Source organism: Bombina bombina, chromosome 6 (assembly GCF_027579735.1).
Source record: "Bombina bombina isolate aBomBom1 chromosome 6, aBomBom1.pri, whole genome shotgun sequence".
In the NCBI taxonomy this organism is placed as follows: Eukaryota; Metazoa; Chordata; class Amphibia; order Anura; family Bombinatoridae; genus Bombina; species Bombina bombina.
In genome coordinates this window covers 776396571-776422647 of record NC_069504.1, presented here as the reverse complement: position 1 = coordinate 776422647, position 26077 = coordinate 776396571, and the positions used below count along the sequence as shown (strand labels likewise).

Sequence of the window (26077 nt, the reverse complement as noted above, 5' to 3'; positions counted from 1 at the left end):
AGATTACCACATTCCACAAAAACTTGCAGCTTTCTAATTGTAGAAAAAAATCATAACATTCGTTCATTGGCATCCTCTGATTCAGCTAAGACTAAACGTTTATTTTTCATTATTATTTTTGATCATTTTAAGATCTTTCTCTGCAGCTGAGCTATGTCTAAATTGATGCAATGGGCTAACACTCATTTGGTATAGCAGAACTGCCAAATTCTCCAAATTAACCCCAAAAGTATATATATTTCTAAAATACACCACTAAGACATTGATCTAGACCCATTTTTGTATGTCTTTGCCCCTTTGCTCAGAAACAGCAGATATGCATGGCTTTGCCAATTGGAGCTGTGCACCACACTGCAACTCTCGGCAGTGAAGTGAATAATCAAGTAGCATGTAAGGTTAATATTTGCTTTGGTATAAAGATTGCCCTCCCACGTAACACCCCCACCCCCTGATCCCTACCTGATTCCTCCCAAACAGGTCTCTTCCCTTGATACAAACATTTGTAACAGAGTTGATGTTCCAAATGGGGTGGATCAAATAAGCAGTGATATTAAAAAACAACTGGATGACTACGTTCATAAATAGGAAGTAAAATGTAATATTACCAAGAAAAAAAATGATGTATTTAAGATTCAAAACCACAAAGGCCAATTATGGTCTCAATGGTACATTAATGACGGTAACTAAAGAGGAACAGGATTTGGGAATTATTATTTCAGATGATTTAAAATGTGGTAAACAATGCAGCAGTGCAGCCGGTACGGCCAGTAGAATACTTGGTTGCATTGGGTGAGGAATTGGCTGCAGAAATATCAAGGCTCTTATGCCACTTTACGGATCATCTTAAATATTGTGTACAGTTCTGGGGACCATATCTTTAGGAAGATATAAATAAATTAGAAACTGTCCATAGGAAGTCTACAAAAATGGTACATGGTCTAAAATATAAAACATTCAAAGAGACTCTATGATCTAAATATGTATAGTTTAGAGGAGAGAAAGGAAAGAGGCAACATGGTACAAACCTTCAAATATATGAAAGGACTTAATAAAGTGGAAGCTGAAAGCATTTTCCCAATTAAAAGGAATAATAAAACAAGGGGTCACAATCTTCAATTAGAGGGTAGCAGGCTCATGAGAAATGCGAGAAAGCTGTTTTTTTATGGAAAGGGTTGTTTTATTCATGGAACAAACTTCCAATAGAGTTGGTAACCACAAAGACTGTAAAATCATTAGAAAAATGCCTGGGGTATGCATAAAACTAAATAAGTAAGTTCTTATCTACAGTCAAATTCTATGATTTTTTTTGTTTTTTGTTTTTTTTGTTTTCATAGAAAAAGATTTTTTTTTTATTTCTTATGATAAACAGTTTATACAGCAATCAACATATTTCGCCGTCAAACACAATGAGAATTAAAAGTAACATTTAACAAACGTAAAATATACAATACACATTACCTGTGTGCCATTTTCAGATACCAAGCTTTAAGCTTGTTTTTATTTATTCATTTTATTGTATGTAGTATAGCATATAGAGCATGGTATGTATACATTTAAAGTACACATTTTTCTCTTTTTCAAGTCTTTTTTTCTCTTGTAAGGTGTATCCAGTCCACGGATTCATCCATTACTTGTGGGATATTCTCCTTCCCAACAGGAAGCTGCAAGAGGACACCCACAGCAGAGCTGTCTATATAGCTCCTCCCCTAACTGCCACTCCCAGTCATTCTCTTGCAGCTCTCGACAAGAAAGGAAGTATCAAGAGATATGTGGTGATAGTGTAGTTTATTTTCAATCAAAAGTTTGTTATTTTTAAACGGTACAGGCGTTGTACTTTTTTTGCCTCAGGCAGAAATTAGAAGAAGAGTTCTGCCTGAGGTTTTTGATGATCTTAGCGGTTTGTAACTAAGGTCCACTGATGTTCTCACACATAACTGAAGAGTATGCGAAAACTTCAGCTGGGGGAATGGCCTGCAGAATTACCTGCTCTGAGGTATGTTCAGTATATTTTTTTCTAGAGAGATGATAAGGTCTAGAAAATGCTGACAGTGCCTGATATATTTAAGGTAAGCCTGATTACAGTGATTTAACAAACGACTGGGATCATGCTTGCAGTCAAGGGTAATATTCATGTTAATTGCTCTTATTACTTAGTATGTAAAACGTTTGCATGATATATAAAAAACGTTTTTTACTGAAGGTGATAAATCTTTATTTGGGGCCTAATTTTCCACATGGCTGGTTAGATTTCTCCTAGGAGTAGTTATTTATGGCCCTCTCACTTTGAGTGCATGGTGGGAGGGGTCTATTTTTGCGCTCTAATTGCGCAGTAGGTTTTGCAGTCTGAGACATCCAGCTTCCCTGAAGGAGTCCCCTGACATATAAGACCTCTGTAAAGGGTTTTTGTTCCTACAAAAGTCGTTTTAAGGGCAGGTAGGAGCCACAGTAGAGCTGTGGCAGTTTGCTTGTGACTGTTTATAACGGTTTTATCGTTTTTCTGATCCGTTTTTGAGCCTGAGGGGTTAATCATCCATTTGCAAGTGGGTGCAATGCTACTTTAGTCTATTATACACACTGTAAAAATTTCGTAGAGTTTACTGCTTTTTTTTCACTGTTTTGCAGTTTATGTTATTGTTTTTTTCCCTTAAAGGCACAGTACCGTTTTTTATATTCTGCTTTTCTCTTACATTGGTGTATCCAGTCCACGGATTCATCCTTACTTGTGGGATATTCTCAATCCCTACAGGAAGTGGCAAAGCACACAGCAGAGCTGTCCATATAGCTCCCCTCAGGCTCCACCCCCCCAGTCATTCTCTTTGCCGCTCTAACAAGTAGCATCTCCACGGGAGTGTAAAGGGAATGTGGTGTTAGTTTGTAGTTTTTTATTTCTTCAATCAAAAGTTTGTTATTTTAAAATAGTGCCGGTTTGTACTATTTACTCTGAGGCAGAAAATGATGAAGATTTCTGCTGAGAGGAAAATGATTTTAGCACCTTGTAACTAAAATCCATTGCTGTTCCCACGCAGGACTGTTGAGCACAGGAAAACTTCAGTTGGGGGGAACAGTTTGCAGGCTTAACTGCTTTAAGGTATGTTTCAGTCATTTTTTCTAGTCAAGACTTAGTAATGCTAGAAGACTGACAGGAATCCCCATGTGGGGAAAGGTAAGCCATATTCTGAGACTTAGTATAGAAGGAAGGCTTATTGAAAGGGCTCAATACACTGGTGGACACTGTTAAGGGGCAATCGATTATTTTTTAAGATAATCTGACATTATACAAGTTTTATATTGCATTTAAAACACTTTTTGGGGTTTTATTCCGCATGGCATATATTTAGACACCTATTTTGGCTTGGGAAGGCCCCACAAACTCCTGAGGGAAGATGGAGGGGGCCTGAATTTCGCGCCTCAGTTGCGCAGTTGATTTTACAAACAGCTTCATGCAGATACATGTGAAGGGTCCAAGATTACTTGAGGACTTCAGAGAGGCTTATTTTCGATCAAAACTAATCCCCAAGGAAGGTAGGACCACATCAAAGGCTGTGGCATGGTTAATTTGCTCCGGTTTGGGCAGTAGGGGGTTAATTGACTTGAAATTTACTGTGCAATCATTTCAAAGCATTAGATTCATATGGTGAAAATTTCATAAAGATTGGATGATTTTTGGAGGTTTAGTAAAAAAGTATGCGCTTTTTATTATTTAAAGGCACAGTACAGTTTTTTCAAAAATTGTATTTTACTGTATTTGAGTGCTGTCTAAGTCTGTTTAACATGTCTGAGCCTACAGATAGACCTTGTTCTATGTGTTTAAAAGCCATGGCGGTCCCCCCTTTTACATTTGTGTTTAAAGTGTGCTAACATATCCAAACATTTTAAAGACCATGCAGTGACACTTAAAAATGTGGCCCAAGATGATTCTTTAATGGAAGGTAATGAGGATAGCCCTCCTTCCTCTCCCCATGTGTCGACACCAGTTACGCCCGCGCAAGCGATGCCTAGTACCTCTAGCGCTTTGGCCCCTATTACATTGCAACAATTAGCAGCAGTCATGGATAATTCCCTTTCAGCATTTCTATCCAAACTGCCTGTTTTTTCCTAAAAGCGTGATAGCTCAGTTTTAAGAACAGAGGATAAGCAATCAGAAGTTTTGGATAATTTATCTGTTGTACCCTCGCAACCCTCTGACGTGGCGGTGAGGGATGTACTGTCTGAGGGAGAAATTTGTGACGCAGGTATAATTTCTCAGCGGGCAGAATCAGATTTCTTAGCGTTTAAATTTAAGCTGGAACACCTCCGCGTACTGCTTAAGGAGGTTTTAGCTATGCTGGTTGATTGTGACCCTATGGTGGTCCCAGAAAGATTGTGTAAAAGTTTTTAGAAGTCCCTGTATACACTGATGTGTTTCCGATCCCTAAGAGGGTGGCGGATATTGTGACTAGGGAGTGGGAGAGACCAGGCGTACCTTTTGTCCCCCCCCCTATCTTTAAGAAAATGTTCCCCATAACTGACCCCAGGCGGGACGCGTGGCAGGCGGTCCCTAATGTAGAGGGAGCAGTTTCAACACTAGCTAAGCGCACAACTATACCAATAGAAGACAGTTGTGTTTTCAAAGATCCTATGGATAACAAATTAGAAGGGTTACTAAAGAAAATATTGGTTCAACAAGGTATCCTTCTTCAACCAATTGCCTCCATTATTCCTGTAACTACTGCAGCGGCTTTTTGGTTGAGGCGCTGGAGGAGTCGCTCCAGAGGGAGACTTCATATGACGAAGTCATGGATAGAATTCATGCTCTAAAGCTGGTTAATTCTTTCATTACAGATGCCGCTTTACAATTAACTAAATTAGCGGCAAAAAATTCTGGTTTTGCCATTGTGGCGCGAAGAGCGCTCTGGTTCAAATCATGGTCGGCTGACGTGTCGTCCAAAACAAAATTACTTAATATCAGGAGAGGGCCATGTCCTTCCACAAGATAGACCTTTTAAGGCTTAAAACAAGGCTAATTTGCGCTCCTTTCGCAACTTCAGGAGCGGACCTGCTTCAACCTCTGCAACCGCAAAGCAAGAGGGTAACGTTTCCCAGCCCAAAGCAACATGAAAGCCTTTGCAGGGCTGGAACAAGGGTAAACAGGCCAAAAAGCCTGCTGCTGCTACCAAGACAGCATGAAAGGGTAGCCCCCGCTCCGGGACCGGATCTAGTAGGGGGCAGACTTTCTCTCTTGCTCACGCTTGGGCAAGAGATGTTCCAGATCCCTGGGCATTAGAAATTGTTGCTCAAGGGTATCTTCTAGAATTCAAAGACTCTCCCCCAAGGGGAAGGTTCCACATTTCAGACCAGACAAAGAAACAGGCGTTCTTACGCTGTGTAGAAGATCTTCTAAAGATGTGAGTGATACACCCAGTTCCAACTGCAGAGCAAGGACTGGGTTTTTACTCAAACCTGTTTGTAGTTCCCAAAAAGGAAGGAACTTTCAGGCCAATCCTGTATTTAAAAATTCTAAACAAATTCCTCAGAGTTCCATCATTCAAAATGGAAACCATTCGGACAATCTTACCATTGATCCAGGAAGATCAATATATGACTACCGTGGATTTAAAGGATGCGTTCCTACGTATTCCTATCCACAAAGATCACCGTCAGTTCCTAAGGTTCCCCTTTCCGGACAAGAATTTTCACAAAGGTGCTAGGGTCCATTCTAGTGGTACTAAGACCGCGGGGCATTGCAGTAGCACCTTATCTGGACGACATATTAATTCAGGCGTCGTCTTTTCAAAGAGCCAAGGCTCATACATGAAATAGTTCTGGCCTTTCTAAGGTCTCACGGGTGGAAGGTGAACGTCGAAAAAAGTTCTCTGTCCCCGCTCACAAGGGTTCCCTTCCTGGGAACGCTAATAGACTCGGTAGAAATGAAAATATTTCTGACGGAGGTCAGGAAGTTAAAACTTTTAACTACTTGTCGAGTTCTTCATTCTGTTCCTCGGCCTTCTGTGGCTCAGTGCATGGAGGTAACCGGGTTAATGGTTGCGGCAATGGACGTTGTTCCCTTTGCCAGAATTCATCTCAGACCACTGCAGCTGTGCATGCTCAAACTGTGGAATGGGGATTATGCAGATTGTCTGTGCGGTCTGGGACTCCCATAAAGCTCAGGGCCTATGGTCTCGGGAAGAGTCTCTACTCCTGATAAACATTTTGGAACCGAGAGCGATATTCAACACGCTCCAGGCATAGCCTCAACTAGCGGAGGCCAGGTTCATCAGGTTTGTCGGACAACATCACGACTGTAGTGTACATCAATCATCAGGGAGGAACAAAGAGTTCCCTAGCGATGAAGGAAGTATCCAAGATCATCAAATGGGCAGAGGATCACTCCTGCCATCTATCTGCAATTCACATCCCAGGAATAAACAACTGGGAGGCGGATTTTCTGAGTTGTCAGACCTTTCACCCGGGGGAGCGGGAATTCCTTCCGGAGGTTTTTGCTCAGCTTACCCAGCTATGGGGTATTCCAGAGTTGGATATGTTGGCGTCCCATCAGATCTCCAAACTTTCTCTTTACGGATCCAGGTCCAGGGACCCCAAGGCGGCATTGATAGATGCTCTAGTAGCGCCTTGGTCCTTCAATCTGGCTTATGTTTTTCCACCGTTCCCCTTCTCCCTCGTCTGATAGCCAGAATCAAACAGGAGAAGGCTTCGGTAATTTTGATAGCGCCTGCGTGGCCACGCAGGACTTGGTATGCAGACCTAGTGGACATGTCATCTGTTCCACCATGGACACTGCCATCGAGGCAGGATCTTCTAATTCAAGGTCCATTCAAGCATCCAAATCTAGTTCTCTGCGGCTGACTGCTTGGAGATTGGACGCTTAATTCTATCTAAGCGTGGGTTCTCTGGATCAGTTATAGATACTTTGATCCAGGCTAGAAAACCTGTCACCAGGAACATTTACCATAAGATATGGCGGAAATATCTTTGTTGGTGTGAATCCAAGGGTTACTCGTGGAGTAAGATTAGGATTCCTAGGATTTTGTCATTTCTCCAAGAAGGATTGGAGAAAGGATTGTCAGCTAGTTCCTTAAAGGGACAGATATCTGCTCTATCTATTCTGTTTCACAGGCGTCTGGCGGAAGTACCAGACGTTCAAGCGTTTGCATAGGCTTTAGTCAGAATCAAGCCTGTCTATAAACCTGTGGCTCCTCCTTGGAGTCTAAATTTAGTTCTTTCTGTCCTTCAAGGGGTTCGGTTTGAACCTTTACATTCCATAGATATTAAGTGATTATCTTGGAAAGTTTTGTTTTTGGTAACTATTTCTTCTGCTTGAAGAGTTACAGAATTGTCTGCTTTGCAGTGTAATTCACCCTATCTGGTGTTTCATGCAGATAAGGTTGTTTTGCGTACAAAACCTGGTTTCCTTCCGAAAGTGGTTTCTCATAAGAATATTAACCAGGAAATCATTGTTCCTTCTCTGTGTCCTAATTCAGTTTCTAAGAAGGATCGGCTGTTACACAATCTTGATGTGGTTCGTGCTTTAAAAGTCTATTTAAAAGCAACTAAAGATTTCAGACACACGTCATCCTTGTTTGTTGTCTATTCTGGTAAGAGGAGAGGTCAAAAAGCTATCGCTTCCTCTCTTTCCTTTTGGCTGAAAAGCATAACCCGATTGACTTATGAGACTGCTGGACAGCAGCCTCCTGAACGAATTACAGCTCTTTCCACCAGAGCTGTGGCTTCCACATGGGCTTTCAAGAATGAGGCTTCTGTTGAACAGATTTGTAAAGCAGCGACTTGGTCTTCACTGCATACTGTTGCCAAATTTTACAAATTCAATACTTTTGCTTCTTCGGAGGCTATTTTTTTGGGAGAAAGGTTTTGCAAGTAGTGGTGCCTTCCGTTTAGGTTACCTGACTTGTTCCCTCCCTTCATCCGTGTCCTAAAGCTTTGGTATTGGTTCCCACAAGTAAGGATGAATCCGTGGACTGGATACACCAATGTAAGAGAAAACAGAATTTATGCTTACCTGATAAAGTTCTTTCTCTTACGGTGTATCCAGTCCACGGCCTGCCCTGGCAATTAAGTCAGGTTCAAATTTATTTTTTGTAAAACTACAGTCACCACTGCACACTATGGTTCTCCTTTTTTCTCCTAACCGTCGGTCGAATGACTGGGGGGGCGGAGCCTGAGGGGAGCTATATGGACAGCTCTGCTGTGTGCTCTCTTTGCCACTTCCTGTAGGGATTGAGAATATCCCACAAGTAAGGATGAATCCGTGGACTGGATACACCGTAAGAGAAAGAAATTTATCAGGTAAGCATAAATTCTGTTTTTCACATTTATTAAAGTGTTTTCCAAGCTTGCTGGTCTCATAACTAGTCTGTTAAACATGTCTGACATAGAGGAAACTCCTTGTTCATTATGTTTAGAAGCCATTGTGGAACCCCCTCTTAGAATGTGTACCAAATTCACTGATCTTACTATAAATTATAAAGACCATATTCTGGCTTTAAAAGATTTATCACCAGAGGAAATTGACAAGGGGGAAGTTATGCCGTTCATACTTTTTCTAAATTCTACAAATTTGATACTTTTGCTTCTTCGGAGGCTATTTTTGGGAGAAAGGTCTTACAGGCAGTGGTGCCTTCCGTTTAAGTGCCTACCTTGTCCCTCCCTTCATCCGTGTCCTATAGCTTTGGTATTGGTATCCCACAAGTAATGGATGAATCCGTGGACTGGATACACCTTACAAGAGAAAACAAAATTTATGCTTACCTGCTAAATTTATTTCTCTTGTAGTGTATCCAGTCCACGGCCCGCCCTGTCATTTTAAGGCAGGTGTTTTTTATTTTTAAACTACAGTCACCACTGCACCCTATAGTTTCTCCTTTCTCTTGCTTGTCTTCGGTCGAATGACTGGGAGTGGCAGTTAGGGGAGGAGCTATATAGACAGCTCTGCTGCGGGTGTCCTCTTGCAGCTTCCTGTTGGGAAGGAGAATATCCCACAAGTAATGGATGAATCCGTGGACTGGATACACCACAAGAGAAATAAATTTATCAGGTAAGCATAATTATTATTTTTTTTTATTGCGCATCATTGTACATTGTATTAAGAGATCTGAAGAAAAAAAAAACATCTGTGTACAAGTGCTCGTTTCTTAAACACATTAAACATGTGCGAGAGGAAAAATACACATGCATTTTTAATAATTTTTATTGCGGTAGCAATGGCATACACAAACAAGATCTTACAATTATCATGGCAACATGCCTATCCACATACATCAAGTCTCATGTATCTAATACAGAAGGCATGTCCTAGAGACCATAAGTAACATTAGGTCCTATGCAATAGGAGATATAATAAGCCATGAGTGGCACCTCTTTTTATGTATGAACATTCTAATTTGGACAACGGAAAACCAGTTAGCAAGTGGTAATCATTTGACCTAACTTTCATGTACAAACTCTAAATAGGAATAAGTTGGCCTATGCATGTCCACTACACATTCTGTATAACATAGAACAATATGTATTAACACGGAGAAATAACCTGGATCGTAATCTCCCCTCAAAGTATTGGGAGATATTAGAAGTTGCTTTAATTACCAAGCTCAACAGCATCCAGGAGATGATAAAAAAAAAAGAAAGAGAGAAAAAAGTTCCAAATGCCACAGAAGGTGTATGCCGAGGCGACAGGGAGGAAGAGAAGAAAAACAAAAAAAAAAAAGGGAGGGGGAAAGGGAACAGCTCAGTAAATGCGGAGAGCTTTAAAAGGCGGACCACACCTTTTGGGTGTCAGCCCCCAAGTCTGTACTCTATCATTCCCTATTAAATTCTATGATTTTTTTAACTAAATTGTCACTATGTACAGCATAATATTGACTTCCAATTTTCTTTTAGTAATATCACTATTAAGCACTCAAAATTCAGCTTGTTTGGATTACTAACATTGATCGCTATACATGTCTCTCTGACTATCTAGTGCTGGAGGTTATACATTACACCTGTCCTCATGGAAGTTTAAAAAAAAAATATATTTTCTAATTGGATATTCCAGAATATTACAGTTAATAATGTGATTCCAAAAAAACTGATGGCTCAAATCTCATATGAAAACTGCTCATGTTTGATAAAAAAAAAAAATGCTGCTCTGTTTTGTTTGCCATATAGAAGCCATTTAAAGCTATCGTGCCACCAGCTTTAATGCTCGTTCGTAGAACTGTTTTAGCTGTGGACAAACATTGCTTATAGCACCATATTAAATACGTTTGAATAACCACTTTTCTCCAACATTGGTGTGTCCGGTCCACGGCGTCATCCTTACTTGTGGGAATATCTCTTCCCCAACAGGAAATGGCAAAGAGTCCCAGCAAAGCTGGCCATATAGTCCCTCCTAGGCTCCGCCCACCCCAGTCATTCTCTTTGCCGTTGCACAGGCAACATCTCCACGTAGATGGTTAAGAGTTTTTTGGTGTTTAAATGTAGTTTTTTATTCTTCTATCAAGTGTTTGTTATTTTAAAATAGTGCTGGTATGTACTATTTACTCTGAAACAGAAAAGGATGAAGATTTCTGTTTGTGAGAGGAAGATGATTTTAGCAGACAGTAACTAAAATTGATTGCTGTTTCCACATAGGACTGTTGAGATGAAGTAACTTCAGTTGGGGGAAACAGTTAGCAGACTTTTCTGCTTAAAGTGGATGTAAAGTCAATGCTATCACCCAATCTCATATTGTTTAGCAATCAAAATTAAGTGGACTTTAATTCATCTTTTTTTTTTAATCTACCATGTAATCGATATATATACTTATTTATTCTGAATTGTCTTACTCGCTTCCTCCGCCCGCCATTTTGGACCGCATATCCAACGTTGATTGACAATCTATTCTACTAATAAACTTTCACACCCCGTGGCGTCCAGCCCCTTTTCGCAGACGTCATAAATTGTTTATGCGCATGCGTTCCCAAAATGCTGATTGATCTTGAAGCGCTGCGCGTACACGATTCAAGCATGCGCAGAAAATTCCAGCACTCATTTTCTTCAGTGCCGATAGAGATTTCGTAATCATTTAATAACGCATGCGCATATTATACACTGAGTGTTAAACGCATGCGCAAAATAACTAATCATCGTGAACGAGCTTTTCAAATACATAATAGAGCGGGAGGGGCTGCTCTATACGTAATGCTGCTGAAATACCGGAAGAAATGGATGGGAGGAGTTAGAACAATAACGGAGCTAAGTTTACATATAAAATATAAAGAGATATTTTGATTTTTTTTTTTTTTAAATAATGCGTTTTAACTAATGCAATGACAGTGAATTGATATTGATTGCTAATTAAGAGAAAATTTACATTCACTTTAAGGTATGACTAGCCATATTTCTAACAAGACCATGTAATGCTGGAAGGCTGTCATTTCCCCTCATGGGGACCGGTAAGCCATTTTCTTAGTCAAGCAAACAGAATAAAGGGCTTAATATGGCCTATAAAACTGGTAGACACTTTTATGGGCTAAATCGATTGCTTTATTTGGACCTTTTTATACATGTTTATGCTGATAATTCACATTTATAAACTTGGGGAACGTTTTTTAACGGCAGGCACTATGTTAGACACCTTTTCCAGTCAGGGAGGGCCTTCCCAGTTGTAGGCTGAGCCTCATTTTCGCGCCATTACTGCGCAGTTGTTTTTGAGAGCAAGACATGTAGATGCATGTGTGAGGATCGGAAAGTAGTTGGAAAAGTTTCTAGAAGGCGTCATTTGGTATCGTATTCCCCTCTGGGCTTGGTTAGGTCGCAGCAAAGGCTATAGCTGGGACTGTATAGGGGTTACATTTGTAAACGGCTCCGGTTCCGTTATTTTAAGGGTTAAAGCTCTGAAAATTGGTGTGCAATACTCTTAATGCTTTAAGACACTGTGGTGAAATTTTTGTAATTTGTGAACAATTCCTTCATACTTTTTCACATATTCAGTAATAAAGTGTTTCTGTTTAAAATTTAAAGAGACAGTAACGGTTTTGTTTTAAAACGTTTTTTGTGCTTTATTGACAAGTTTAAGCCTGTTTAACATGTCTGTGCCTTCGGATAAGCTATGTTCTATATGTATGAAAGCCAATGTGTCTCCCCATTTAAATTTGTGTGATAATTGTGCCATAGCGTCCAAACAAAGTAAGGACAGTACTGCCACAGATAATGAAATTACCCAAGATGATTCCTCAGATGAGGGGAGTAAACATGATACTACATCATCTCCTACTGTGTCTACACCAGTTTTGCCCACGCAGGAGGCCCCTAGTACATCTAGCTCGCCAATGCTTATTACCATGCAACAATTGACGGCTGTAATGGATAACTCCATAGCAAATATTTTATCCAAAATGCCTGCATATCAGAGAAAGCGCGATTTGCTCTGTTTTAAACACTGAAGAGCAGGAGGGCGCTGATGATAATTGTTCTGTCATACCCTCACACCAATCTGAAGTGGCCATGAGGGAGGTTTTGTCAGATGGGGAAATTTGAGATTCAGGAAAAATTTCTCAACAAGCTGAACCTGATGTTGTGACATTTAAATTAGAACAACTCCGCGCACTGCTTAAGGAGGTGTTATCTACTCTGGATGATTGTGAAAACTTGGTCATTCCAGAGAAATTATGCAAGATGGACAAGTTCCTAGAGGTTCCGGTGCACCCTGACGCTTTTCCTATACCCAAGCGGGTGGCGGACATAGTGAATAAGGAGTGGGAAAAGCCCGGCATACCTTTTGTTCCCCCCCCCTATATTTAAGAAATTATTTCCTATGGTCGACCCCAGAAAGGACTTATGGCAGACAGTCCCTAAGGTCGAGGGGGCAGTTTCTACTCTAAACAAGCGCACTACTATTCCTATCGAGGATAGTTGTGCTTTCAAAGATCCTATGGATAAAAAATTGGAGGGTTTGCTTAAAAAGATTTTTGTACAGCAAGGTTACCTTCTACAACCCATTTCGTGCATTGTTCCTGTCACTACAGCAGCGTGGTTCTGGTTCGAAGAACTAGAAAAGTCGCTCAGTAGAGAGACTCCATATGAGGAGGTTATGGACAGAGTTCACGCACTTAAGTTGGCTAACTCTTTTATTTTAGATGCCGCTTTGCAATTAGCTAGATTAGCGGCAAAAAATTCAGGGTTTGCAATTGTGGCGCGCAGAGCGCTTTGTCTAAAGTCTTGGTCAGCGGATGTGTCATCCAAGACAAAATTGCTTAACATCCCTTTCAAAGGTAAAACTCTATTTGGACCAGAATGGAAAGAGATTATCTCAGACATCACTGGGGGAAAGGGCCACGCCCTTCCACAAGATAGGCCTTTCAAGGCCAAGAACAAGTCTAATTTTCGTTCCTTTCGCAATTTCAGGAACGGACCGGCCTCTAATTCTGGATCCTCTAAGCAAGAGGGTAATGCCTCACAACCCAAACCAGCCTGGAAACCGATGCAAGGCTGGAACAAGGGTAAGCAGGCCAAGAAGCCTGCTGCTGCTAACAAAACAGCATGAAGGAGTAGCCCCCGATCCGGGACCGGATCTAGTAGGGGGCAGACTCTCTCTCTTTGCTCAGGCTTGGGCAAGAGATGTTCAGGATCCCTGGGCGCTAGAAATAGTTTCTCAGGGTTATCTTCTGGAATTCAGGGAACTACCCCCAAGGGGAAGGTTCCACATGTCTCACTTATCCTTAAACCAAATAAAGAGACAGGCGTTCTTACATTGTGTAGAAGACCTGTTAAAGATGGGAGTGATACACCCAGTCCCAATAAATGAACAAGGAATGGGATTTTATTCAAATCTGTTCGTAGTTCCCAAAAAAGAGGGAACTTTCAGACCGATTTTGGATTTGAAGATCCTAAACAAATTTCTCAGGGTACCATCGTTCAAGATGGAAACCATTCGAACGATTCTACCCACTATCCAGGAAGGTCAATTTATGACTACCGTGGATCTAAAGGATGCGTACCTACATATTCCTATCCACAAAGAACATCATCAGTTCCTAAGGTTCGCCTTTCTGGACAAACATTACCAGTTTGTGGCCCTCCCATTCGGGTTAGCCACTGCTCCAAGGATTTTCACAAAGGTACTAGGGTCCCTTCTAGCGGTTCTAAGACTGAGGGGCATTACAGTAGTACCATACTTGGACGACATTCTAATACAAGCGTCGTCCCTGTCAACAGCAAAGGCTCATACAGACATCGTTCTGGCCTTTCTCAGATCACACGGATGGAAGGTGAACATAGAAAAAAGTTCTCTGTCTCCGTCAACAAGAGTTCCCTTCTTGGGAACAATAATAGATTCCTTAGAAATGAGGATTTTTCTGACAGAGGTCATAAAGTCAAAACTTCTAAGCACTTGTCAAGTTCTTCATTCTGTTCCACGTCCTTCCATAGCGCAGTGCATGGAAGTAGTAGGGTTGATGGTTGCAGCAATGGACATAGTTCCTTTTGCACGAATTCATCTAAGACCATTACAACTGTGCATGCTCAAACAGTGGAATGGGGACTATACAGACTTGTCTCCAATGATTCAAGTAGATCAGAAGACCAGAGATTCACTCCGTTGGTGGCTGACCCTGGACCATCTATCCCAGGGAATGAGCTTCCGCAGACCAGAGTGGGTCATTGTCACGACCGACGCCAGTCTAGTGGGCTGGGGCGCGGTCTGGGAATCCCTGAAAGCTCAGGGACTATGGTCTCGGGAAGAATCTCTTCTCCCTATAAACATTCTGGAACTAAGAGCAATCTTCAATGCTCTCAGAGCTTGGCCTCAGCTAGCAAAGGCCAGATTCATAAGTTTCCAATCAGACAACATGACGACCGTTGCGTATATCAATCATCAGGGGGGAACAAGGAGTTCCCTGGCGATGAAAGAAGTGACCAAAATAATTCAATGGGCGGAGGATCACTCCTGCCACCTATCTGCGATCCACATCCCAGGTGTGGAAAACTGGGAAGCGGATTATCTGAGTCGTCAGACATTCCATCCGGGGGAGTGGGAACTACACCCGGAGATCTTTGCCCAACTAACTCAATTATGGGGCATTCCAGACATGGATCTGATGGCGTCTCATCAGAACTTCAAGGTTCCTTGCTACGGGTCCAGATCCAGGGATCCCAAGGCGACTCTAGTAGATGCACTAGTAGCACCTTGGACCTTCAACCTAGCTTATGTATTTCCACCGTTTCCTCTCATTCCCAGGCTGGTAGCCAGGATCAAACAGGAGAGGGCCTCTGTGATCTTGATAGCTCCTGCGTGGCCACGCAGGACTTGGTATGCGGACCTGGTGAATATGTCATTGGTTCCACCATGGAAGCTACCTTTGAGACAGGACCTTCTTGTTCAGGGTCCATTCGAACATCCAAATCTGGTCTCCCTCCAGCTGACGGCTTGGAGATTGAACGCTTGATTCTATCAAAGCGTGGGTTTTCAGATTCTGTGATAGATACTCTGGTTCAGGCCAGAAAACCGGTAACTAGAAAGATTTACCATAAAATATGGAAAAGATATATCTGTTCGTGTGAATCCAAAGGATTCCCATGGAATAAGATAAAAATTCCTAAGATTCTCTCCTTTCTACAAGAAGGTTTGGAGAAAGGATTATCTGCAAGTTCTCTAAAGGGACAGATCTCTGCTTTATCTGTCTTACTACACAAAAGACTGGCAGCTGTGCCAGATGTTCAAGCGTTTGTTCAGGCTCTGGTTAGGATCAAGCCTGTTTACAGACCTTTGACTCCTCCCTGGAGTCTAAATCTAGTTCTTTCAGTTCTTCAAGGGGTTCCGTTTGAACCTTTACATTCCATAGATATTAAGTTACTATCTTGGAAAGTTTTGTTTTTGGTTGCTATTTCTTCTGCTAGAAGAGTTTCAGAGTTATCTGCTCTGCAGTGTTCTCCGCCCTATCTGGTGTTCCATGCAGATAAGGTGGTTTTGCGTACTAAGCCTGGTTTTCTTCCAAAGGTTGTTTCTAACAAGAATATTAACCAGGAGATAGTTGTACCTTCTTTATGTCCGAATCCAGTTTCAAAGAAGGAACGTTTGTTACACAATTTGGACGTAGTCCGTGCTCTAAAATTCTATTTAGAGGCTACAAAAGATTTCAGACAAACATCTTCTTTGTTTGTTGTCTATTCTGGTAAAAGGAGAGGTCAAAAAGCGACTTCTACCTCTCTTTCCTTTTGGCTTAAAAGCATCATCCGATTGGCTTATGAGACTGTCGGACGGCAGCCTCCTGAAAGAATCACAGCTCACTCCACTAGGGCTGTGGCTTCCACATGGGCCTTCAAGAACGAGGCTTCTGTTGACCAGATATGTAAGGCAGCGACTTGGTCTTCACTGCACACTTTTGCCAAATTTTACAAATTTGATACTTTTGCTTCTTCGGAGGCTATTTTTGGGAGAAAGGTTTTGCAAGCCGTGGTGTCTTCCGTTTAGGTAACCTGATTTGCTCCCTCCCTTCATCCGTGTCCTAAAGCTTTGGTATTGGTTCCCACAAGTAAGGATGACGCCGTGGACCGGACACACCAATGTTGGAGAAAACAGAATTTATGCTTACCTGATCAATTACTTTCTCCAACGGTGTGTCCGGTCCACGGCCCGCCCTGGTTTTTTAATCAGGTCTGATGAATTATTTTCTCTAACTACAGTCACCACGGTACCATATGGTTTCTCCTATAATTTTCCTCCTGTCCGTCGGTCGAATGACTGGGGTGGGCGGAGCCTAGGAGGGACTATATGGCCAGCTTTGCTGGGACTCTTTGCCATTTCCTGTTGGGGAAGAGATATTCCCACAAGTAAGGATGACGCCGTGGACCGGACACACCGTTGGAGAAAGTAATTTATCAGGTAAGCATAAATTCTGTTTTTTAAGCAGAATTGAAAAATACTTTAAAGGGACACTGAACCCAAATTTTTTTCTTTCGTGATTCAGATAGAGCATGCAATTTTAAGCAACTTTCTAATGTACTCCTATTATCAAATTGTCTTCATTCTCATGGTATCTTTATTTGAAAAGCAAGAATGTAAGTTTAGATGCCGGCCCATTTTTGGTGAACAACCTGGGTTTGTTTCTTGCTGATTGGTGGATAAATTCACCCACCAATAAACAAGTGCTGTCCAGAGGTCTGAACCAAAAAATGGCTGGCTTCTTAGCTTAGATGCCTTCTTTTTCAAACAAAGATAGCAAGAGAACGAAGAACAATTGATAATAGGAGTAACTTAGAAAGTTCCTTAAAATTGCATGCTCTATCTGAATCGCGAAAGAAAAAAATTGGGTTCAGTGTCCCTTTAACTGATTTGCTTCAAATTTTCAAATTTCGTGTTGATTGACAGTTCAAGAAGAAAATTCTACTAATACACACAATAACTTCTTAGCTGTTGGGTAATTGATATCTTTACTGGTAGTATTACACACAAGATAGAACCCAGCACATTATTATTTGCCATCTCAGCCATATACACCTCCGTCACCTCCTACCTTGTAATTGCAAAATGATCTGTCTCACATACAGCACACATACTTGCAAGCACTGTGTTAGGTATTGATGTGCAATTGCATGTTGAGATCTCTGTACTCTGCTTATGTTGTCTGAATGTATTACATAAATATTTTTTACAATTCTCAGGCATTCAACAGACTAATTTCCTATCTTCATATGAAATTATAATCCCTCAAAAATTGACACGCGAGAGAAGAGACTCTTCAGGCCTCCTGAAAGAAGTAAGTAGATCGTGTTTGATTAAAGGGACAGTAAACACCAGAATTTTTGTTGATTAAAAAGGTAGATAATGCCTTTATTACCCATTCCCCAATTTAGCATAACCAACACAGTTATATAAATACATGTTTTACCTCTGTGATTACCTTGTATCTATGCCTCTGCAAACTGGCCCCATTATTTCACTTCTTTTGACAGACTTGCATTTTTAGCCAATCCGTGCTGACTCCTAGGAGCTTCACGTGCCTGAGCTCAATGTTATCTATATGAAACACATGAACTAACGCCCTCTAGTGGTGAAAAACTGTCAAAATGCTTTCAGATTAGAGGCAGTCTTCAAGGTCTAAGAAATTAGCACATGAACCTCCTAGATTTAGCTTTCAACTAAGAATACCAAGAGAACAAAGCAAAATTGATAATAAAAGTAAATTGGAAAGTTGTTTTAAAATTATATGCCCTATTTAAATCATGAAAGATTTTTTTTGACTTTACTGTCCCTTTATGTGTTTGGTGATAGGTTATAGACCTTAAAAGAACAGTGTACACAAAATCAAATATGGGCTAATTAAATAAAGCTTTAGCTGTAGATAAAGTTTGTAATTTACATGCATTACCTATTTTGCTGCTAAAATGTGGAAAAGCCTTGCAGTGTTTTTACTGCATATGCATACAAATGTAATACACACTAATTAGAGAGCTAGGGGCTTTTCCCTCACTCCCTAACTTGCCTGCTTACATCCAGGGAGTCACTAGCTGACATTCCTGGCTCCTTCATGCTGGAGCTGTTTAATGTGCTATGCAATGGCTGTGTTCTGTGCAAAAATCATAAGAGCTGCAAAAATACACACAATGCAGCTTAAAGGGATATTAAACAGTACTCCTTTGGTAAAAACAAAAAAGTTAAATCATAAAAAGAAACAGATTGTGTTTTTAAAAAACAGCAAACAACTTTCTTGTTTTAATGCAAAATTAGCACTTATAATGTCTCACTCTAGCACTTGCCCTCAGTGTGATAAGCGTGGAACATTTTTTAAACTTAAAGTGATGGTAAATCATACTAGTATTTACCATTACCAAAAATAAAGGCTAACTTCATTCATCTGTTTTAAAAAAAAGAGATGAAAAGGTGCCTTTATTTCGCACACAGCTTCACTGCTAAGCCTAGTAGCTATGGTGGCCCACGGTACTGCTCATTTTTTAAATGAGATGTTTCCACCTCTTAGCCAATAGCCGTGCATGCCTACAGCATAATGGTGATCGGCCCGCACTAAAGTGGCAACCACTAATCGATATAATTGATTATAAACGGTTATGAAAATAGTTGGTCTGCGCACGGCACCAGCTGCTTCATTCCGATAAACTCCTGCATATGGTATTGTGTTTTATGGTTATGTCCTTTGCCAAAACAATGTCTACAGACATTTACTTTTAACTTTTTCAGGTCAGCATAAGTTTCTTTTTGATTTTACTACTACTACTGGCTTATGTGGATTAGATCACCTGTGCAACCTAGAAATAATAGGAGTCATTATTGAGATTGCTTATATTAAATCAGGTGATTTGGGACTATGCTTTGCATGATATACTGCTAAGCTTATTTTCTCCAACATAGGTGTGTCCGGTCCACGGCGTCATCCTTACTTGTGGGATATTCTCCTCCCCAACAGGAAATGGCAAAGAGCCCAGCAAACCTGGCCATATAGTCCCTCCCAGGCTCCGCCTACCCCAGTCATTCTCTTTGCCGTTGCACAGGCAACATCTCCACGGAGATGGCTAAGAGTTTTTTTGGTGTTTAAATGTAGTTTTATTCTTCAATCAAGAGTTTGTTATTTTAAAATAGTGATGGTATGTAGTATTTACTCTGAAACAGAAAAGAGATGAAGATTTCTGTTTGTAAGAGGAAAATGATTTTAGCAACCGTTACTAAAATCGATGGCTGTTTCCACACAGGACTGTTGAGATGAATTAACTTCAGTTGGGGGAAACAGTGAGCAGACTTTTGCTGCTTGAGGTATGACACATTTCTAACAAGACTTGGTAATGCTGGAAGCTGTCATTTTCCCTATGGGAACCAGTAAGCCATTTTCTTAGTTTAGTATAAGAATAAAGGGCTTCATTAGGGCTTAAAAAACTGGTAGACATTTTTCTGGGCTAAAACGATTACTTTACTAAGCATATTTGGCAGATTATAACTATTAATAGTTATTATAATCTTGGGGATTGTTTTAAAAAAACGGCAGGCACTGTATTGGACACCTTTTTCACTGGGGGCCTTTTCTAGTCATAGGCAGAGCCTCATTTTCGCGCCACTAATGCGCAGTTGTTTTTGGAAAGCAAGGCATGCAGATGCATGTGTGAGGAGCTAAGAACCACTGAAAAAGCTTATAGAAGGCATCATTTGGTATCGTATTCCCCTCTGGGCTTGGTTGGGTCTCAGCAAAGCAGATACCTGGGACTGTATAGGGGTTAAATGTAAAAACGGCTCCGGTTCCGTTATTTTAAGGGTTAAAGCTTTCAAATTTGGTGTGCAATACTTTTAAGGCTTTAAGATACTGTGGTGAACAATTCCTTCATACTTTTTCACATATTCAGTAATAAAGTGTGTCGCACTACTTAAGGAGGTATTATCTTCTCTGGATGATTGTGACAATTTGGTCATTCCAAAGAAATTATGTAAGATGGACATCCTAGAGGTTCCGGTGTCCCCTGATGCTTTTCCTATACCCAAGCGGGTGGCGGACATAGTAAATAAGGAGTGGGAAAGGCCCGGCATACCTTTTGTTCCTCCCCCTATATTTAAGAAATTATTTCCTATAGTCGACCCCAGAAAGGACTTATGGCAGACAGTCCCCAAGGTCGAGGGGGCGGTTTCTACTCTAAACAAACGCACTGCTATTCCTATAGAAGATAGTTGTGTTTTCAAGATCCTATGGATAAAAAGTTAGAGGGTTTGCTTAAAAAGATGTTTGTTCAGCAAGGTTACCTTCTACAACCAATTTCATGCATTGTTCCTGTCACTACAGCTGCGTGTTTCTGGTTCGAAGAACTAGAAAAGTCGCTCAATAAAGAATCTTCGTATGAGGAGGTTATGGACAGAGTTCAAGCACTTAATTTGGCTAACTCTTTTATTTTAGATGCCGCTTTGCAATTAGCTAGATTAGCGGCGAATAATTCAGGGTTTGCTATCGTGGCGCACAGAGCGCTTTGGCTAAAGTCTTGGTCAGCGGATGTGTCCTCCAAGACCAAATTGCTTAACATCTCTTTCAAGGGTAAAACACTGTTTGGCCCTGACTTGAAAGAGATTATTTCAGACATCACTGGGGGAAAGGACCACGCCCTTCCTCAGGATAGGTCTTTTAAGGCTAAAAATAAGCCAAATTTTCGTCCCTTTCGCAGAAACGGACCAGCCTCAAATTCTACATCCTCTAAGTAAGAGGGTAATACTTCTTAAACCAAGCCAGCCTGGAGACCGATGCAAGGCTGGAACTAGGGTAAGCAGGCCAAGAAACCTGCCACTGCTGCCAAAACAGCATGAAGTGTTGGCCCCCGATCCGGGACCGGATCTGGTGGGGGGCAGACTTTCTCTCTTTGCTCAGGCTTGGGCAAGAGATATTCAGGATCCTTGGGCGCTAGAAATAGTTTCTCAAGGTTATCTCCTGGAATTCAGGGAACTACCCCCAAGGGGAAGGTTCCACAGGTCTCAATTATCTTCGAACCAAATAAAAGGACAGGCATTCTTACATTGTGTAGAAGACCTGTCAAGAATGGGAGTGATTCATCCTGTTCCATTAGGAGAACAAGGGATGGGGTTTTACTCCAACCTGTTCATAGTTCCCAAAAAAGAGGGAACATTCAGACCAATTTTAGATCTCAAGATTCTAAACAAGTTTCTAAGGGTTTCATCGTTCAAAATGGAAACCATTCGAACGATCCTTCCTACCATCCAGGAAGGTCAATTCATGACCACGTGGATTTAAAGGATGCGTACCTACATATTCCTATCCACAAGGAACATCTTCGGTTCCTAAGGTTCGCCTTTCTGGACAAGCATTACCAGTTTGTGGCACTTCCATTCGGATTAGCCACTGCTCCAAGGATTTTCACAAAGGTGCTAGGGTCCCTTCTAGCGGTGCTAAGACCAAGGGGCATTGCAGTAGTACCTTACTTGGACGACATCCTGATTCAAGTGTCGTCTCTGTCAAAAGCAAGGGCTCATACGGACATTGTCCTAGCCTTTCTCAGATCTCACAGGTGGAAAGTGAACATAGAAAAGAGTTCTCTGTCCCCGTCAACAAGAGTTCCCTTCTTGGGAACAATAATAGTTTCCTTAGAAATGAAGATTTTTCTGACAGAGGCCAGAAAATCAAACTTCTAAGCTCTTTTCAGGTACTTCATTCTGTTCTTCTTCCTTCCATAGTGCAGTGCATGGAAGTAATAGGTTTGATGGTTGCGGCAATGGACATAGTTCCTTTTGCACGAATTCATCTAAGACCATTACAACTGTGCATGCTCAGACAGTGGAATGGGGATTATACAGACTTGTCTCCGACGATCCAAGTAGATCATAGGACCAGAGACTCACTCCGTTGGTGGCTGACCCTGGACAACCTGTCACAGGGAATGAGCTTTCGCAGACCAGAGTGGGTCATTGTCACGACCGACGCCAGTCTGGTGGGCTGGGGCGCGGTCTGGGAACCCCTGAAAGCTCAGGGTCTATGGTCTCGGGAAGACTCTCTTCTCCCGATAAACATTCTGGAACTGAGAGCGATATTCAATGCTCTCAAGGCTTGGCCTCGACTAGCAAAGGCCAAATTCATAAGGTGTCAATCAGACAACATGACGACTGTTGCATATATCAACCATCAGGGGGGAACAAGGAGTTCCCTGGTGATGGAGAAGCATCCGGGGGAGTGGGAACTCCATCCGGAAATCTTTGCCCAAATAACTCAATTATGGGGCATTCCAGACATGGATCTGATGGCCTCTCGTCAGAACGTCAAGGTCCCTTGTTACGGGTCCAAATCCAGGGATCCCAAGGCGACTCTAGTGGATACAATAGTAGCACCTTGGATCTTCAACCTAGCTTATGTATTCCCACCGTTTCCTCTCATTCCCAGGCTGGTAGCCAGGATCAATCAGGAGAGGGCTTCGGTGATCTTGATAGTTCCTGCGTGGCCACGCAGGACTTGGTATGCAGACCTGGTGAATATGTCATCGGCTCCACCATGGAAGCTACCTTTGAGACAGGACCTTCTTGTTCAGGGTCCATTCGTACATCCGAATCTGGTTTCCCTCCAACTGACTGCTTGGAGATTGCACGCTTGATTCTTTCAAAGCGTGGGTTTTCAGATTCTGTAATAGATACTCTTATTCAGGCTAGAAAGCCTGTAACTAGAAAAATTTACCATAAAATATGGAAAATATATATCTGTTGGTGTGAATCTAAAGGATTCCCATGGAACAAGATAAAAATTCCTAAGATTCTTTCCTTTCTACAAGAAGGTTTGGAGAAAGGATTTTCTGCAAGTTCTCTGAAGGGACAGATCTCTGCTTTATCTGTTTTACTTCACAAAAGGCTGGCAGCTGTGCCAGACGTTTAAGCGTTTGTTCAGGCTCTGGTTAGAATCAAGCCTGTTTACAGACCTTTGACTCCTCCCTGGAGTCTTAATCTAGTTCTTTCAGTTCTTCAAGGGGTTCCGTTTGAACCCTTACATTCCGTAGATATTAAGTTATTATCGTGGAAAGTCTTGTTTTTGGTTGCAATTTCTTCTGCTAGAAGAGTTTCTGAGTTATCTGCTCTGCAGTGTTCTCCGCCCTATCTGGTCCATGCAGATAAGGTGGTTTTGCGTACTGAGCCTGGTTTTCTTCCGAAGGTTGTTTCCAACAAAAATATTAACCAGGAGATAGTTGTACCTTCTTTATGACCGAATCCAGTTTCAAAGAAGGAACGTTTGTTACACAATTTGGACGTAGTCCGTGCTCTAAAATTCTATTTAGAGGCTACAAAAGATTTCAGACAAACATCTTCCTTGTTTGTTGTTTATTCTGGTAAAAGGAGAGGTAAAAAAGCAACTTCTACCTCTCTTTCCTTTTGGCTTAAAAGCATTATCAGATTGGCTTTTGAGACTGCCGGACGGCAGCCTCCTGAAAGTATCACAGCTCACTCCACTAGGGCTGTGGCTTCCACATGGGCCTTCAAGAACGAGGCTCCTGTTGACCAGATATGTAAGGCAGCGACTTGGTCTTCACTGCACTCTTTGGCCAAATTTTACAAATTTTATACTTTTGCTTCTTCGGAGGCTATTTTTGGGAGAAAGGTTTTGCAAACCGTGGTGCCTTCCGTTTAGGTGACCTGATTTGCTCCCTCCCTTCATCCGTGTCTTAAAGCTTTGGTATTGGTTCCCACAAGTAAGGATGACGCCGTGGACCGGACACACCTATGTTGGAGAAAACAGAATTTATGCTTACCTGATAAATTACTTTCTCCAACGGTGTGTCCGGTCCACGGCCCGCCCTGGTTTTTTAATCAGGTCTGAGGAATTATTTTCTCTAACTACAGTCACCACGTTACCATATGGTTTCTCCTATATATATTTCCTCCTGTCCGTCGGTCGAATGACTGGGGTAGGCGGAGCCTGGGAGGGACTATATGGCCAGCTTTGCTGGGCTCTTTGCCATTTCCTGTTGGGGAGGAGAATATCCCACAAGTAAGGATGACGCCGTGGACCGGACACACCGTTGGAGAAAGTAATTTATCAGGTAAGCATAAATTCTGTTATTTACACTTATTCCTAGTTTAATGGGAGTTTTTATATTTTTAACAAACTGTAAAATGTACCAGATTTAACCTCCTATATGTATAATCTTTTATTTTAAGAGCAGACTAGATATTTTTTTCCCTAACCTTATAGCTGGTTATTTACCATTTCATAAAGATATTTAAGATATTTTTATGTTAGAATGAAGTCCAGTCTTACTTTGTTGAGAGGCCCCTTGCCAAGGAGGAAAACACTTTGCATTGGTGGAGATCTAACAAAAATAAATATCTCACCTTGGCAAAACCCTCAATTATGCATCTCAGGCATCTCAACACCATCTGAGCGCCTCATCTCTGCTGTAGGCAAAATAGCTTGCGAAAAGAGAGACCACCACAGCCAGGGGCAATGTGGTCATGTTGACATTTTTGCATTTCAATGCAAAGTTTCTGAAAGATTGAATAACAGAATCTTATAAACCATGATAGTCTACATCTTTCTAGTTCTACAGTTTGTGTTATTCTATTGTTTTATTATAAAAATGTGCTCTGCTGCTTAAAAATTGGACAAACAGTTGTGTTAATGTAAAGTTTTAGTCTGAAGTTTATGTGGATTTTATTTTAAATAAAGGAAATATTTTTTTTTATCTGATTAGTTGATTAATCAAAAAAATAATCGTCAGATTAATAGATTATAAAAATAATCATTAGTTACAGCCCTAGCCCGGACATCAATTGGCTAAGAGGTAAAAATGTCACCTCATTGAAAAAAAAAATGAGCAGTGTTGTGGGCCGTCAGAGCCGGTTAGCCGTTGCAAAATAAATACACCTTTTCATATTTTTCTTTATTTTTTTTATTTATTAAAAATAAGGAGTTTTCAAGAGCATACAGCATTGTTGAGTAAAGATACATATGTAGATAAACATACACATTGTAATGTCTATGAGGTATTGACAAGCTATTATCCAGTAAATGAAACAATACTATAACAGTTACGGCCTTAGTGCAGGGCGGTAAAGTAGCTGTTGCTCAAGGCCCTCCTCTTTTTCTTTTTTTTTTTTTTTAATAAATAAAACAAACAAAATAATATAATTAAACAAAATAACATAAATAAACAAATAAAACAGACTACCAAGACAGTGTGAATAACAAACTTACCCGGCGTGCCCCCAGATAACTAACCACGGACATAATGTTCAAGGTAGTAAGGTTGAGAATGGGACTATTTCCAAAACTAAGTTGGGTTATGTTGAGCTTTAGGAAGACCACCATTTTCCTTTAAGGTTTTCAGTTAATATGTATGCTTTTTTTTTAAATGGGTATAGGGCTCTATCCTTAACATTTCCTGGTAAGTGTAGTAAGTAAGCTTCCCATTTATTAATCTTTTTATTCTTTTCCCAATGTCTCCTTTTGGCATCTGGATGTGTATTTTTGTGAGTAATCAATTGGCTAAGAGGTAAAAATGTCACCTCATTGAAAAAAAAAATGAGCAGTGTTGTGGGCCGTCAGAGCCGGTTAGCCGTTGCAAAATAAATACACCTTTTCATATTTTTCTTTATTTTTTTTATTTATTAAAAATAAGGAGTTTTCAAGAG

At 41.0% G+C, this 26077-nt stretch overlaps 1 protein-coding gene across 1 annotated transcript in view; it reads left to right on the top strand.

Moving 5' to 3' along the window:
• The window catches only part of ADAM9 (ADAM metallopeptidase domain 9), a 621882-nt gene that overhangs the window by 33158 nt on the left and 562647 nt on the right, over window positions 1–26077 (top strand). Inside the window, exon 2 of the mRNA XM_053718079.1 lies at window positions 17635–17729. Within this exon, the coding sequence (XP_053574054.1) occupies window positions 17635–17729 (95 nt within the window). The remainder of the gene's footprint in view (window positions 1–17634; window positions 17730–26077) is intronic.